A 16,024-nucleotide genomic window follows, 5' to 3' on the forward strand; every position below is an offset into this window, starting at 1 on the left:
ATATATATATATATATATATATATATATGCATGCAAAAGTATTTATACATCATTACAGTATTTATTGTACTGCCATACAACATAATTAAAAGGCATACATTTAGATAAAAAAAAAGAACCCCCGCCCGCACCACACACATACAAGAGAAACCCAGCATGTCCGTGAGAGACTAGATCAGATTCAGCATCTTTCGCTTCACTTTTGTGAACTGAGTAGAGTAGAGTAGAGTTATTTGTATTCACTCCGTATTTGTCCTTGCTGCCTTCATATCGTTGGGTAAACACTCATCGGTCTTACATACCCATAAGGCTAAAAATTGATTAGACAAGCATCCTCTGCCCTGCTGAATCTTTAATCAATAAAGTACAAGTCCAGATATTCACAACTGGAACAAAGAGTCACTGCAGAACCTTTTATTCTTAAAAAGTGTATAGTTAAAGGTGAATGTTTTCTTTTTTGCATCACTAACTGCACTAAATGGAACAACAATCTGTTTTTTGAAACAACAATGACTCAACTAATTAAAGTGTTTGAAACTTTCATACTTCATCTTTAAGATCATACATACATAAGTAAAAGTTAATACTTGTGCACCCACCAGAGAAACCGTTGACACATTTGCAGTGGAACATCTCGGCTTCTTTGACCTGGCAGGAGGCTCTGTTCTTGCAGGGATTCGGCAGGCATGGGTTGTTGCCACACTCGCCAATGGCCGAGCCATATAGAACGCTACCGCCATTCTCTTGTAGGTTATAGACAAAGTTGTTGACGTCCAACATGCGGACGCAGCCCACAAGGCCTGTTGAAACTGACGTCCTCTCCTTTACACTGCAAAAACAAACCAATCATATTGTCAGTTCTCCTTCCTTGATGCTCATCTTAATTCTCAAATGACAGGGAAAATGTAACAACATCATGAAATTATATATATAAAAAAGACACTCTCTGCCTGACTGAGAACACATGGAAAAACATTCAATTAGATCTCAAGTAGTGTTTCACAACATCTCTGATTGATGCTAATTTGATTTGGCTATTTCTGCTTAGTCTTATTAAGTCATATTAGTTGTTCTGGCAGGTTCCTGCAAACATGTGCAGACAGTCAATGATTTAGGTTATTTTTCTCCATAATGTTTCATTATGGCTTCTAACAAGACTAAAGAGGCTCTTGTTAGTGTTATTTGGAGGCGTTCTCAAGCTTCTCTTACTCTACTATCATGTCTTCCGGCACTCCTCCGATGAAAAGATCTGTGTCCAGGTTGAGTCCATCTGTTCCTGGGGGACTTTGTCCTTCAACCATCGGCTCATTGTCCACGCTCAGCATGGCATTACGCCTATTACGCACAACTACGAGCTGATGCCAGCGACCCGGCTTTACCACGACCTTACTGATAACTGAAGCCGTCCCAGAACCAGTGTTAAACCTTCATGTGGGAGACATTTAAGAGGATCATCACAAATTAAAATGGTATGTTGTAAAATGGTCAATTAAAATGAATAAGAATCATTTTCCAACCCTATATTAACTTGCTTACTTACCTAAGCTCCACATTTCCTTCAAATAATGCCAGAGACAGGAAGTCCTTTTTGCTTTTTTGGCCATTGTAGAGCAATATCCCTGTCATTTCCGAAGCCCTGAACTCCATGGCAATGCGCACAGTGTGGTAGGCCCTCATGGTTTGGAAAGCCATGTAAGACTTTCCACCGAAGGATGGTATGAAGTACTTTATAACTGAGTAGGATAGAAGGTAGAAGACAGATAAAGCAGGTTATCAGAGACTGTCAACCAAGACTTCTGCTCTCTACTGGTAGAGCAACAAACAAAACTGCACTCAAGTGTGTCTCCTTCAGATAACGCACACACCCCTGTCAATGGTACAGTAATGTGCCGTTCATGTTGTGTTTGCTACATTCCCTAGTGTGAGAAAACATAAAACCTGCAATCAATGTTGAGTACTGTAGTTCTCCCAGGACCTTTCTCTGTTAGACATTTACATTCCAGACAGAGAATCCCCATGCTCAGAAACGTATCAACACCTCTCTCTCTCGGCTGTCTCTCACCCTTTTCTCGAGAGAATGCAAGGCTGATGAAGCCTTCTCTCTTCATCACTCTTTAATGGCCCGATTGATCAGAGGAAGAGTTTGAGGGCTGCTTACAAGCCTTTAATTAGTGGCTTTTTTCACCTCACAGCAGTTTGATACTAGCTAAAGTTCATCGATGTAATTAGTGTCAATTATAACTTGACACAGCTGCAAAAGGTAGTTTCATATCCCAATACCACCAACAGAGACAATGAATTGAGCTATAATTTCCTCAGTGTAACAGCAGGACTGCAATTTAAGATTCAAATCATTATTGAACTTTTTTTTTCTTCTTCAAAGGATTCAAAAATGCTGAAATATGAATAATAAATAATAACATTGATAAATAATACATATTCAATTGTAATCATTTATTTAATAATAGTTGATTCAAATGTATCTAAAATATTCAAGTGTGCTTCTTTTGTGCTTTTATAAGATTAATTTTCCACCGAAAGAAAGAAAGAAAGATCAAATGAAAAAAGAAACAATACTAAATAAAATGAAATGATTAACATTTTAGGTCTTTTTTAATAAATTGTTAATAAAATAAAATGTTAATGTTAATAAAATATATTATCAATATATTTAATTAAATAATTAAATAAAAATATAAATTACACAATATACATATATATATAAAATTGTAAAGTATTCATGGTAGTATTTGTTGTATAATTGTTTTATTTAAAAAAATAAACAGCTTTTTGCAGCATTTTAATAAGAATAACCACTGAAAAAACTGGGGAAAAAAGGAAATGAAACCGTCAACATATAGCAGTAATGAGATGTATAGGAATACATTTACAGAAGAAATGTGTTTAATTTTCATGAAAATAACATAATGCAAATAATAAATCTTAAATGGTCCTAAAATTTGTTTTTGTTTAATTATGGAAAGATGCATATGTTGACCAATGTGTTTTATTTATTTATTTTTATTTGTTGACCAATGTGGCCATTCAGTTGTCCTTGCGATGTACAGATTTTTTCTAGTTTTTGTACTTCTCCTCACCTTTCTCGCACACGGCTCCTCCTCTTCCTGCGGGACAGATGCAGGTGAAGTCATTGTTCTCCTCCTCGCAGGTTCCGCCGTGACGGCAGGGCTGAGAGTCGCACGGCCTGTTGGCGTGGGTCACCGGTTTGTTCAGTAAGACTCTGGTTGTGGGGGCCTGGGATGGAGTGGTGGTGGCTGGTGCTGCTGTGGTGGTCCTGCGGCTGGTGAAGGGCCGTCTGGTGGTGGTCGGGCGGAGAGTGGTAAAAGCAGAAGTGGGAGACAGCGTGGTGGTGGTGGGAGTTGTGACAGACGCCACGGTGGTTGTCGTGGTGGTGAAGAAAGGAACAGTTGAAAGACCTAAAAAAATGGAGAGAAGGAAAAATAGGTCAATAGGCCTAGTCAGGGTAGACATATTTAATTCTTCACAAATTAAACCGAGGTTGTGAGACATTCAGTCTGAAGTTCAATAAGCAGGTTCTTTTTGAGTCCTGCGGGCACTCGTGGTTATCAAATGCACGCTCGAAGAGCAATCTCACTCAACAAAAGGCAGCAACAGAAAAAGAGAAAGGACGGAAAAGCAATTTCAAGCGGGTTACCATAGTTGGTGATGCGAATGTTCTCTTCCTCAGGTTTCTTCACAACAATACCAGTGTCTTTAGATGCCTTGAGCTGTTTGAGAAGGGCTCCCTCAATATCCTCCACGCTGAACCTTGTGTCTGTAGAACGAGAACACAACATTAAACATATTGCACAGCGGAGTATGAAAAACCAGCACAGACCCACCATCCTCACACTTGACATAACATACTGCAAATATATACAGAAAAGTCTGTGTGTAATAGGCCCTTGGGAGAAGCAGTTCTTGATCCACCATGCATTTCAGGGACGTTGGGATGAAACACTCTAATAACGCTTCCACAGATGGCCCTGTTACTGGCCACCACAGACCGCCTTTATGACAGGCGCTTGAGCTAGAATTGTGCTCTTGTGCCGTTGAAGGGGACCAATAAAAAGAGAATAGCGAAAGAGATTTTTATCAGCTGGTGCGATGCTCGGAGGGTCTTAAAAGCATGAGAAGAGATGGAGACCGTAATAAGCTTTTTCAGAAACCCTAGCTGATAAATTACCTCTCTAAAAAGGCCATGCTCTCTGAACGCTTCCGCTGCCAGAAAAGACGAGAGCAGTATCTTTAGGGATTATTTTACTTAACTTATATGCCTTATTCTGCTGTTGAACTATTATTTTCTTCAAACATACAAGGGAGTTTTTATGTGCTTTTTATTTCTTGCCATAGGCATGTTTATAAAGGAGCGCAGACTGAGGGAATTTTGATGTGAAGGGAGGGTATAAGCCGGACTTTGTGCTTTGTGTGCTAGAGCTGCTTCAGAAATAAATTAGAAGCAGCTTGAAAAAAGAAAATAAATAAAAACAGGATAATGAAAGACTGGGTAAGACAGATAATAATGAACATTAAGGGGCAAATTCTCTAAGTGCAGTATTTTAGCGCAAAAAGCCCACTAAGCACATGCAATCTCATTTAATTCAGATAAATGCACTGAAATATTTAAATCAAGTCACAACCCCATTGTATATTCAAATTAGGCTACATTTTTTTTATATAATAAAAAAAAAAAAAGTATTTACTTAATTACTTAAAAATAATTTATAAATGTTGCACTATTATCATTCCAAGAAAGTTGGCAGTAAACGCAATTTTATTTAAGAAAGATGTTTGTTATTTTTTATTGATCATGGCAACTGTTAATGCAAATGGTGATAAAATGATGGAGAAAATGTTAACTATAACTGGGAACTATAACTATAAGCTATAACTGGGAATACGTCAAGATGTGCACTGTAGTCAAGTGCAGTTTCTACATTTTAAAGAGCATGGATAGTGAAGTGATGCTGTACAGTCACAGCATATCATGCTAGACATACTCTAACAGTTGAGCAACAGAAACTCAAGTCTATAAGTGTTACTGGTCCTACTCACAACGCTCTGAGCGGAATCTGAACCAGCTCAACGGGCATGGGAGACAGGCATGCTAATGGCTGTGAGTTTTCTGCACAGCTCCTACTAATTGGCCTCTATTACACTTACTCTCCTATACCTCGCTCCCATCCAGGTCACGGATGTAACTGGACCTACTCACTCTGAGCAGGATTCAAACCAGCGTAAACCAGCATGGGATACGGGAGTGCAAACAAGGATGCTAAACACAACAACCTTTCATCAGTTGCTAGTGTGAGTTTACTTAAGTAAACAATCTTTAAGAACAACCTTTGGTGTAACTTTACCTGGGTCAAAGTGAGCCTCGACAAAGGCTATTATGGAGTTGCTGGGGGCCAGATTCTTCACACGGACACTCTGGAAGTCTTTCTGGACATCTGACTTGTGGAACAACTCATTCAGCTAGAGAAATAAAAAGAGAGAAAGTAAGACAGAGAAAAACAAATAACTAAATGCCCCAAGTGCAGTGTGTGAAACTGGTAATAAGCTCGATATGCTGATCTAGTTCTAGTTAACACCAAATTCCTCCACAAGATGAAAAAAGTGTGTCAGCGGAAAAACTCCAGTGAACCCCATCGGGTCTCGGTGCACAAATTGACATTTAACTACAGCGCAGGAGTAATTATATGAACATGTTTCGAAGTCAGCAGTAAATGTCAGGTTACAACACTGCCCGTTTAGAATCGGCTCAGTTTCCACCTGGGTACACATACTGTAGGAGAGTTCTGTCACTGATTTGGTGCAACGTGAGAGGAGCTTAGATTTAATACTCACTAATATTAGTCACGAAGAAGACCATTTCTCCGAAACCAAATTCACCTTGGTGCACCTAATTGATCAAAACTAGAGCAAATGAGAAGTGGTTTACAATTAGGATGCACTCAATCGACTCACAAAACCGCTTTGTGCTTCTAGTGCTTTCTGACGTGTGCACCTTTTGTTAGAGTGCCTCAGCAGGAGGTCCGTCGAGAACCCCATTCAAGTCACCCAAGGGCCTTGCATTTTCCTTCTTCACTCATTTCATTCACAGCTGCACTTGAATTCGGAAAAGCACAGAGTTGTCGCAGACAAAATGGCTTTTGCCTCTAGGCCGACCCTCAGTGAGTTCATTGGGAACCATGCTGGGCAAGAAAAGAGAGGACCACTTCCTCCCTTCCTTCAAGCCTCACCGGAGAGACCCTCAACAAAACCAGGCTGCCCGGCAAAGCCGGATGGACACACTGACCCATAAACTGGCTGCTCTATCCTCAGAATCTGCGGGTTTCAGGGTTGAAATCAAGTAAAGGGAAAGACAGGGTGGAGATATAAAGGCGTGAATGAGAGGAGGTGCTCTGTTGAACCTGGGGGCATCACGCACAGAGGAGAAGTGGGAGTAGGATACGCTCAAAGCCAACGAATCCATTTCAATTGCTGGCTCGGTGCTGCCCGTGGCCCCATTTGAGATTTGGACTTCACAGAACGAGAGAGTGAAGTATGGGGGATTAGCTTTCTGTGTCAGGTGGAACGCTCATAGAGAAAGGCTGATTACATCCTCCCTTAGTCCCTGTCGGAAATCTTGCTCACAGCACTAGCTAACATTAGAGTGATAAGTGGAACTCATTATCGTACTGCCCTTCATTCCCAGACACGCCCAAAATGGGTTAACAAGCCGGGAACAAATCGTTGGCGTCTTCAGCAGTTGCCAGCAGGTAGTGTGCAGTGTCAGCTAAAGAGTACAACAAAAACTCAGGGAAGGAGGCTAGGTTTTCAGGATGTCAAAAGTATTGGAATGTTGAGGCCAAGATACCAGCCAGTGATGATATCGTTAACTAAAACTATTATTAATCGTTTTTGGTAATTAAAATCAAGCTGAAATACCATAATATATAAATATTAGATGAACAACTTAAACATGTTAACTTGGTAACTAACTGAAATAAATATAAGTTAAAGTGTTAAAAGTATTAAGTACCAAAACTTAAAAATAAATCAAAGCTAAAAAAAATCTAAACTAAATGACAAAAAAAAAATTAAGCACAATAAATTACTAAAAGTGAGCATGTATAAATAAAAACATAATTATAAATATATAAGAATAAAAATATAAGAATAAAAATATAAAAAAATTCAAAAGATTAATAATTACTTTAATATTATATAACTAATACTAAAATAATAAGAAACTAAAATAAATATATATTTTCGAAACTGATTTTGGACAGTCTTCTGAGGCAGCGTAACGGTTAAATTATCTGCAACAAAATAAATCGAGCCTAGGAGATAACCAAGCAAATATTTATCTACTATAATAGTAATTCCTCACTAGAAATAACATCAAGTGTGAAAAACGGTGGTCAAAATGTGCATTTGCACAGAAACTGACTGCCATCTGCAACTTTCAAATGCCATATTGATTCATTTGCTCAAATGTCACGAAATTGAACGCACAAGATTGTGGGATATCAAAGGCAGCGGAGGAAACATCTGTCTTCAAAAATCATTCTGATGAAGGTATCTCAGGAGACAGCAAGTGAAGCTAACATAGGATTCCGACATGCCTTCCTGCCTTGGAATGCATCCTCCGAAAGCAGCAGTTTACAGCTTTGGAACGCAGCCTAGTAAGCCGGAAGACCTTGATTAGCTTGTTCAGGTTTATTAGATTAGGGTTGGAGCTAAATTCTGAAACCCTGATCTATATTGTCTATACTATACTGTCTTTTTTGTTCTATTTTTCTTTTTTTATTCCCCTATTCTTGCTGTGTATATACCATAAATATTTCAAATAAATCATTAAAGAATTTAAAAAATAAAAAGAATTCAATACTTTTTAATTAAAAAACAATAAAAAAAGCAATGCTTATTTAATTGAGAAGAACTTGAAAACTACATGCCATTGTTTTAATTTCCTTTGTTTAGATTTAAACTATTAGTTCACTGTGTAAATGAATACATACTGTACCTGTAGCACATTCGTTTTTCTATCAAGTATTTCAAGTAGTGAAGTATTTCATTAGTATTGGTATGGGATACTGAAATGTTGGTATGGTGACTACCACTAGGCTATATTTAACATCTGGACAGTTTTGAGCTTGATGCTATATTGGGATTTGTGTTGATCACAAACTTCAAGATCAAGTGTCTGTATTTTATTGTTAAGCTAATGCACTGCTTTTCTAGAGACTGTCAGAACACCAGACATGGTTTTTCAAAAGACGCATTCAACCTGTTCCACTGGATAATTCCACCAATTATCACAATTGATTCAGCATAAATTCCCAAGGGGTCAACCTCAAGAGAAAGAGACTGGATGGAGAAATAAAAGGTAGATACAAACAAGAAAAGAACCTGTGATAAACAAGAAACTAATCTTCAATCAAGTTTCAGTTACACTGCTACTTTTTATGGAAAAAATTGTTACATGAAAAGCTACAATAATGTGAAAACAGCTGAGCTACTGCCACACTACTGAGAAATGTAGCAGCACTAATGTGGCATAAACTTATGTTGTTTTGTGTGTTTTTTTGTTTTTTTAAAATGAAACTTCTTTTCAAAGCTGAACTGAAAGTGAACTCAAGCATAAGTCTGAGCTGCACCACTCACAGCGCTCTCGATGCTCCGGGCCGTTTCACCGAACAGCTCTGATTTGGGGTCCTCCATCTCAGGCGTGTAGAAGACCTCCTGACCCTCTACCTTATCCAGGTGCAGGAAGCCACTGAAACGCATGGTGGCTGCGGGACAAGGCAGGGAAGCACATATGGTTACATAAAAGATGCTTCAATGAAACGCACAGTTCCAGTCCACTCTTAGCTACACACACTTGTGGTTGGTGCAATGCCAGTCTGTAAGTTAGTGATGGAGCCTTTGTGGGGTTAGTCGTGGGGTTCATCGAGTGGGGAAAGAGAGGTTTGTTTGCAGTGGAGGTGGAGGTATAGAAAAGTATGTGAGAGTATGGACGACAGGTACAGGGAGAAGGGTTTAGAAGGGAGGATGGACTGGAGTTTACCAGACCGAGACTCTTCCCAAAAGCTGGCATGGAGGACTGAGTGGAGAGAGATCGGTTAGACAGCAACACTTACATACATGGCACAATATATCACAAATATTATGTTAAAAGACACTTTCATAAGCCCCGACTGGGGTCGGGGTCATCATTAAACATTCCTTTAAGGTTATTGCTGACCTTTCTCATTGACACTAATAAGCGGAAAGAGTGAGAGAGGATCAGAGGCCCGGTTTTACAAGACGGAGGGAAATAAATAATGAATAAACGACTGAAGGAGAGCAGGGAGCGGGCATGGTGCAGGGTTCTGTGCAGCATGTAATCAGCTGAACAAATTGCCCAAATCAATCATGCCGGCCAGGCTCCAGCTTGGCTGGGATCGGGATAAGCACTTGTATGATTATCGTGAAAGATAGCCGTAATTGTCTTCTAATCCCAGGAACGGGTGACTGACAGAAGCTGGTTAAAACGGCATGATAAGGGTCTTTTTGCACAGACACACATCACTTCGTATCTGATGGGACTTTCAAAAAGGAGCAAATGGGGGAGATTTGAATGTGAAGAGAGATGGAGGGAAACTGCCATCGGATTCTAAATCGGAAACATCTGAGGACAGGAATTTCCCACGGAGCGCAAAGACATGTGGAGAAATCAGGCCTTAGATGTGGATTTAAATTAAAGTCCTAAATTCCCCACCACAATATGGCTATGGTCCATCATTTCTAGCATGTACTCATCATGTCTTGCACGTGTCCTTATCTTTGGTTACAAAGCATCCAGATGGCTTACTATTGCACAATGAGCTATATAATTTTAATTTACACTAGATATGCAAATTCATTCTTTACTAACATTTGAACTTTTATGCAGAGGGGTGGGGTAGAGGCATCTAAGCCCCATAGTTTAAATCATTGGCTTGGAATTGCTCCATACAAGACCACAGAGAACTATAACATTAGCATGATTCTAGTAGAAAAAGAATTTAGTATAATTTAAGTACTGGAAAACTAGATTGATTTATTTCAACATGATGTAATCAATTACAACTTAGGTTTTAAACAGGTAGGTTTTCACTAGGGAGGCGTTATTCCCCTCATAACATCAGTAAGCAAACCTCTTTAACATCGCGTTCAGGCTGCAGGGAGTAGACTGCACTGTTTCTGTTCTCAGCTTTCAGTGAAACACCTTGATTTGAAGGGGAGTTCTCCTTCACTTAGTGCTTGAGAAACATGGGGAGAGCTCGAGCTGACAGCAGAGACTGAACGCAATGGACATTAGTGCCCTCGCTCCTGGCCGCTGTGACACATCGCCAATAAACGATGGGGAGTTAGGAGACCCAGCTGATGGATATGAGAAGAGACGTGAGCACTTGACCTAGTGTTCCCATACAGAGAACACAAAACATCTGCCTGCTTCTGGCTGCCTGTCGTGTATTGATTAGTCTCTATTGTGTGTAATTTCTGCTCTTATAAAACAGATGGGGCTGGTGCGAGAAAAAGGTTTGCTGGTATACTGACGCATCTGGTCTGATGCCAGTCAGAATACATTTTGTAGAATTGGTTTATCCATTTGCTACGGCTACAGACACAGAACCTGCTCCCCTGCATCTGGCCTACTCAGGGTCCAAAGTTAACTGTTTATATACACTACTGTTCAAAAGTTGGGGTTAGAATGATTTTTTTCTTAAGAAAGTAAATAATACTTTTATTCAGTTAGGACACATTTTATATTCATCAGAGAATAAAGCAGCACAACTGTTTTCAACATTGATAATAATAACAGCATATTACAATTAATTTCTGAAGGATCATCTGACACTGATTTCAGCTTTGCCATAATAGGAATGAATGAAGTAGAAACCTTTTAATATTATTTTCCAATGTTACATTTTCAATGGCTGATCCCTCATATATACGAACAATTGAATTTCAACCATGTAATATATCAATTCCTGGTGAGTAACGGACAATTTTTACTTGCATTTGGTGCATGGTAAGTGCTAACTTTGGACCCTGGGCACACAAAATCAACATCCAAATGAAACGTCTGAGATAATATATGCTCAGAAAATGTAGTTTACCCTGTCATTACCAACTCCTCCTCCTCACCATCCTCTCAGTCTTTCAGGATAAAAAGAATATCGCTGTTGGCGGCTTAGTCATAGAGATGGTGACACAGTTCAAAAACGAACACGTGCTATTATCTGTAGTATAAAATAGGTGACACTTGGTAGAGAGTGATTGATGGGAACTTACAGGGGCAGTTTGTGCCATCAGAGCTGATGGCAGCTGTCTTCCCATCGGGACAGCAGCCGAAAGGTGTGTTGTCACAGGAGGATCGCTCTTCGGCTGTGGGAAGAGTGGTAGTTGCTACTGTTGTACCTGAAGAGAGAGATGAAGACGTCACACAAGCAGGATTTCTAGAATTTGATTGTACTATTTTAAATTGATATCTCTATGTTTGTATGATTGCAAAAACAATTAACATGTCAAGTTGTGGAGAAGGAAAATTATGGTGTAAATAATTACAGAGGCAGACGGCTCTATGTTTGACTCTTTGATTTGCAGTAAACAATCTGTGAGTAGGTGCAAAAATGACTTTTATATCTCTCTTGATGTATTCCTACTTTTTAGATGCTCATTATGAAGACACTAACAATAGCTTGTTAAAATTGTCTTCGCTATGGAGCCAGCCTCACACTTACAAGTATATATACTGAAGATTAGGACTGTGGGTTAATACCTCCTGCTTGCCAAACATGCCATAAAGCTGTTAGATGTTCAAGGGCTCTGTGAGTATGAGAGAGGCAGCGTGTGAACGAGATAGTGAGTGGTGGAAAATGACTTTTGGCATGGAGCTGAAAAGCATCCCTGGATGTCGCCGCTGCCTGGATGAGCCGCTGCCCCCGAGATGCACGCTGGCCACCACACTGCTTCAGCCTTACAGGCTATTGGTTCACTGGGAGGTAGAAAGTCATCAGAAAGTCTCAAGAGATGCCTCCCACTCCGATGTCAGACAGACTTCATGTGTCCTGCGTCAAAGTGCGCTCCGGTCCAACAGTGACAAGAGAATAAATCTGAGGCCCTGCTGCTCTCTCTAATACTAGTTCAGGCAGTTAAACAGAGTGTGCGTAGAGCTAGCATTAACTGAATACAAATAGCTGGTCTACTTTATGTACTATGGTGGTGAAGGGCACAAAAACAAGGGAAGGGATTGATGAATTTGTCACTTGTATGTCAACCAAGACACTATAATTAAAAGCGACTCTAGTGGAGAACAAATTGAAGTTTAGTGGCTTTTGGAGCCCATGACTGTTAGTTTTCTATGCTAGCGTGCTGAATTGTTGACCAAATGAACAGATTCACATTTAAAAATAGGATAAAAATGATGACTTCTAAACGGGTGTTTACAAATTTTGGTCTAAAAATGCTCTTTAGAATTACAACTTCCCCTAGCTCTAGCTACTTGCAAATGCAGCTAAGGATTATTTGAGTATTTGACTGTGATAACATCATACCTTTGTAATGTGTTGGGCCGCCAATGAACAATCTGAGTCCTGAGGCAAAACCAGTTGAAAACCACTAAACTAATAGCCATTGTCTATTTAAAATGGCAGAGCCCTTCGATCTGTCCCACCACCACTAATAGCAAAAAAACTTGAATAATAATCATTTAAAAAGTCAAATAATTTCATGGGGTCTTTAAATGTATAGTCTATGTGCTTCAGTTTGGTTTCTGACCAATACAGACAATGCAAGAACAGTTCAGAGAAAAAGGAACAGGCATTGCATCGACTGCAGCCCAAATGACCTTTAGAAGAGGCTTACTTATAAGGTTAGTGCACGTTAAAAACTAAAGTCAGACATTTTGGTGAATTATTCACCTAAGTGATTCCAAATGAAATTGCTCACTTAGCAGTTAGATGTCAGGTGTCAAAACCTCTCAAATAATGGCTGCTGAGATAATGGGCAATGTTAAATTGATATGCCATTACAATTCGAGAAGAGGTCATCTCACACACAAGGTCAGTCCATACAAAGGAGAATTTCATCATCTCTTGTCATCTGTTCTTGACAATTATGCCTAAACCTCTTATGACTGAAAGATTATGGTGAATGCATTACCAAGTGGCTCTTCTCCGCTCTCCTCCATTCCGCTCACCATCTCGTCGTCCCCACTGGGCTCTCCACTGCCCGACTCCTCAAAGTAAGGGCTGGAGTCCTCGGGTGGGGATGAGGTGCGGGGTGGTTTGTAGGGTGTGGTGGGGCGGTGGGTGGTGAAAGAGCTGAAGAACTTTTCTGCCTCGACCACCCTCGGTGGAGGCAGTGCCTCCAGCACGGAGCTGTCCAGATCCTTAAGAATGGTTGTGGTGGTGGTGTGGCCATGGCGCTGTTTGGTGATCTTGACGTGAGCGGTGGGAGGGGTGGTGCGGTGGGTGGTTGGGAAGGGGGTGGGTTTGGCCGTCAGCTCAATGGATTCTGGGAGAAAGCAGGAATGGAATGATGGGTAAGCATAGATGGAAATGTTTCTGTAAGCCTTCTTTCTCACCTTTGAATTCTACCTACACCCTCCCACCCATTCCTCTTTGCCATTAAAACAACAACAAAAAAAGCTTCAGCATGGTCTCAGCAGGGGATCCTTTTCCGGAGCAATACTTTGTATGTCTCACAGATTCATATCAAAATTAGATGCATGGAAACACCAGGAATAAACCCACTCCTGCCTACAAAAAGCATCATGTTTCAATCACATCACTTAAGCTTCATTACACCCCAACACCAGAACAACTGCAAGGAGCCTCTTTTGTAGTCAGACAACAAGGACTTAGCCTTAAAGGATTATTTCACCCAAAAATTAACATTTTGTCATTTACTTGCACCTCATGTTGTTCCAAACCTGTATGACTTTCTTTCTTTTGTAGAACAAAAAGGAGAGATTTTGAATTAATATCCTTGTTGCTATTTTCCATGTAATTACAATGACTACAGCTTTCAAGCTTAAAAAATGGCACAAAAGCACCATAAAATAGTCTAAATGACTAATATATTCCTAGTCAGTGAAATCTGGATTAGTCACAAACGAAAAATTCAGAACGGTTCTGTAAATTGAATCAACCAAATTATAGAAAAGTTCTGACTCAAAAAAAAGGAAAAAAAAAGATTCATTCTACTATTATAAACTAATGAGGAGAGTTAGAGTAGACTGTCAAGATTTTCAGTGAATAATGACTCGAAAGAAATAGTTCACCCAAAACTAAAACTATGTCAACATTTACTCACCCTTCATCATTTGGAACAGGTTGTTCCAAACCTGTAAAAAAATTATCTGTGGAAACTGTTATCACCGAGACATTGCTCAAACTATCTTCCTTTATGTTCTACAGAAGAAAGAAAGTCATACAGTTTTGCAACAACATTAGGGTAAGTAAGTTTCTACACACAAACTATTATATGGCCATGATATTCCGCAAACCTTAGAGAACCTTCATTTGTGGGTGCACTATCCCTTTAAATTACCCACAAAACTAATGAACTGCACATGTAAAAGAACGGGGTTTCTGCACTGCATCTTTTTGATGTGATTCTTTGAGGTTTTTAAAAACTAGGTTTTCTGCAAGCTCAAACCGATCATTACACAGACTCTTGACCAGAAGTGTTTATATACTGCTAGGTTTGAGACTGCAGAATACGGTTGATCTGCGAGAGAGTGTGCTTGTGCGTGTGAGAGAGTGCCTGTAGATATGAATTATATATACATATTCAGATGTTGCCCTCCTGTAGGGAGGCTTTAATCACAGACAGCCAGAGCCTCTAGTGATGAATGATTGATATAAATAGGGCAGAAAAGCAGGGTTTAGCTGCAGCTTCAAAGGAAGCCCTCACTTCATGAAGGCATCCGTCGACGGTCCAACCACTGCAGCCTTGTCAACACGCTTGCAAATCTCTCCACTGCAGCAGCTGAGCTCAAACTTAAAGACATCACCAATGCAAGAGCCTTCATCAAAGATGTGTATTTAAAGATTGCGAAGACAATAATAACTGTGGTGTGGACGAATCGAGACAGATTTTGCCACTATAGGGACCGAGGGATCCATGCACCCAATCATCCGTGGCTTTGTGCTCAACTTTAACGGATCCCCCGTGTACAGGCTAGCCGTGCTTGGTAACACGCTAGCACAGCCTCTTAATTACATGCTAATCATCTCACATTTGAACAGCGAGTAGCTGACGAGGTGTGAAATACGATACCTTACAGAAATACTAGTTCTATCAGACCGGCTGTCACAGCCTGGGCGAGAGGGAGCGAGTGTGTAGATACACTAGCTTTGTGCGGGAGAGCACCGATGCTATCGCCGTTTGTCACGGCATCCGTTTTCTTATTTCAACTCGGCTGCATCTGTCAGTCAGGAGCTCAGCGTAGCGTTAGCTCAGAGAGATCAGGGGTGTGGGATTTGAGTCGCCCGCCCCAGCTTTGGGTTTTGTGACACAAATACGTACTCTGAAAGAGCAACTGCCAACAGGAGCAGTCAGCTCGCCTTAATCAAGTTTAACGCTCCGTTTGGTTTTCAGAGAGGCAGGGTGAACAATTAGGAGACGCAAAAATCATTGTCATCTTCAGTTGGCATAGCCGTATACTTACTCTTGAAAGGCTGTTATTAAGATGGCTTTCTGTCTTTTCATACAACGTGTGTTCTGGGCGGAAATTGAAAGAGGCAAAGAGAGAAGAGAGAAAGAGGGTAAAGGTAAAACAAGTTAAGCTCTATCAACAATGTATATAATGCCATCAAATACCACAGTAAATAATTTTTACTCATCCTTCAGTTAGTAAAAACAAGTATAATTCTTGTCTTGTCTATAACCTGACTATGATTCCAGCCTCAAGTCTGTCCACATTGACAGCAGAAATATCACGCGACACAATGCAACGACCAATCAATACATTGTTAAACTA

The 16,024-nt window shown here is 40.1% G+C and overlaps 1 protein-coding gene across 5 annotated transcripts in view; it reads right to left on the reverse strand.

Annotated features, from left to right (window-relative positions):
* Window positions 1–16,024, reverse strand: part of agrn (agrin) — a 245,664-nt gene that overhangs the window by 25,838 nt on the left and 203,802 nt on the right. For all 5 annotated transcript variants that reach the window (XM_082145329.1, XM_082145328.1, XM_082145332.1 and 2 more), the window contains 9 exons: window positions 13,198–13,551; window positions 11,329–11,454; window positions 8,674–8,801; window positions 5,382–5,496; window positions 3,677–3,796; window positions 3,099–3,437; window positions 1,541–1,733; window positions 1,210–1,425; window positions 600–829 (listed from right to left, as the gene is read on the reverse strand). In XM_082145329.1, the coding sequence (XP_082001455.1) occupies window positions 600–829; window positions 1,210–1,425; window positions 1,541–1,733; window positions 3,099–3,437; window positions 3,677–3,796; window positions 5,382–5,496; window positions 8,674–8,801; window positions 11,329–11,454; window positions 13,198–13,551 (1,821 nt within the window). The remainder of the gene's footprint in view (window positions 1–599; window positions 830–1,209; window positions 1,426–1,540; window positions 1,734–3,098; window positions 3,438–3,676; window positions 3,797–5,381; window positions 5,497–8,673; window positions 8,802–11,328; window positions 11,455–13,197; window positions 13,552–16,024) is intronic.

This window comes from Leuciscus leuciscus, assembly GCF_965113295.1.
Source record: "Leuciscus leuciscus genome assembly, chromosome: 18".
In the NCBI taxonomy this organism is placed as follows: Eukaryota; Metazoa; Chordata; class Actinopteri; order Cypriniformes; family Leuciscidae; genus Leuciscus; species Leuciscus leuciscus.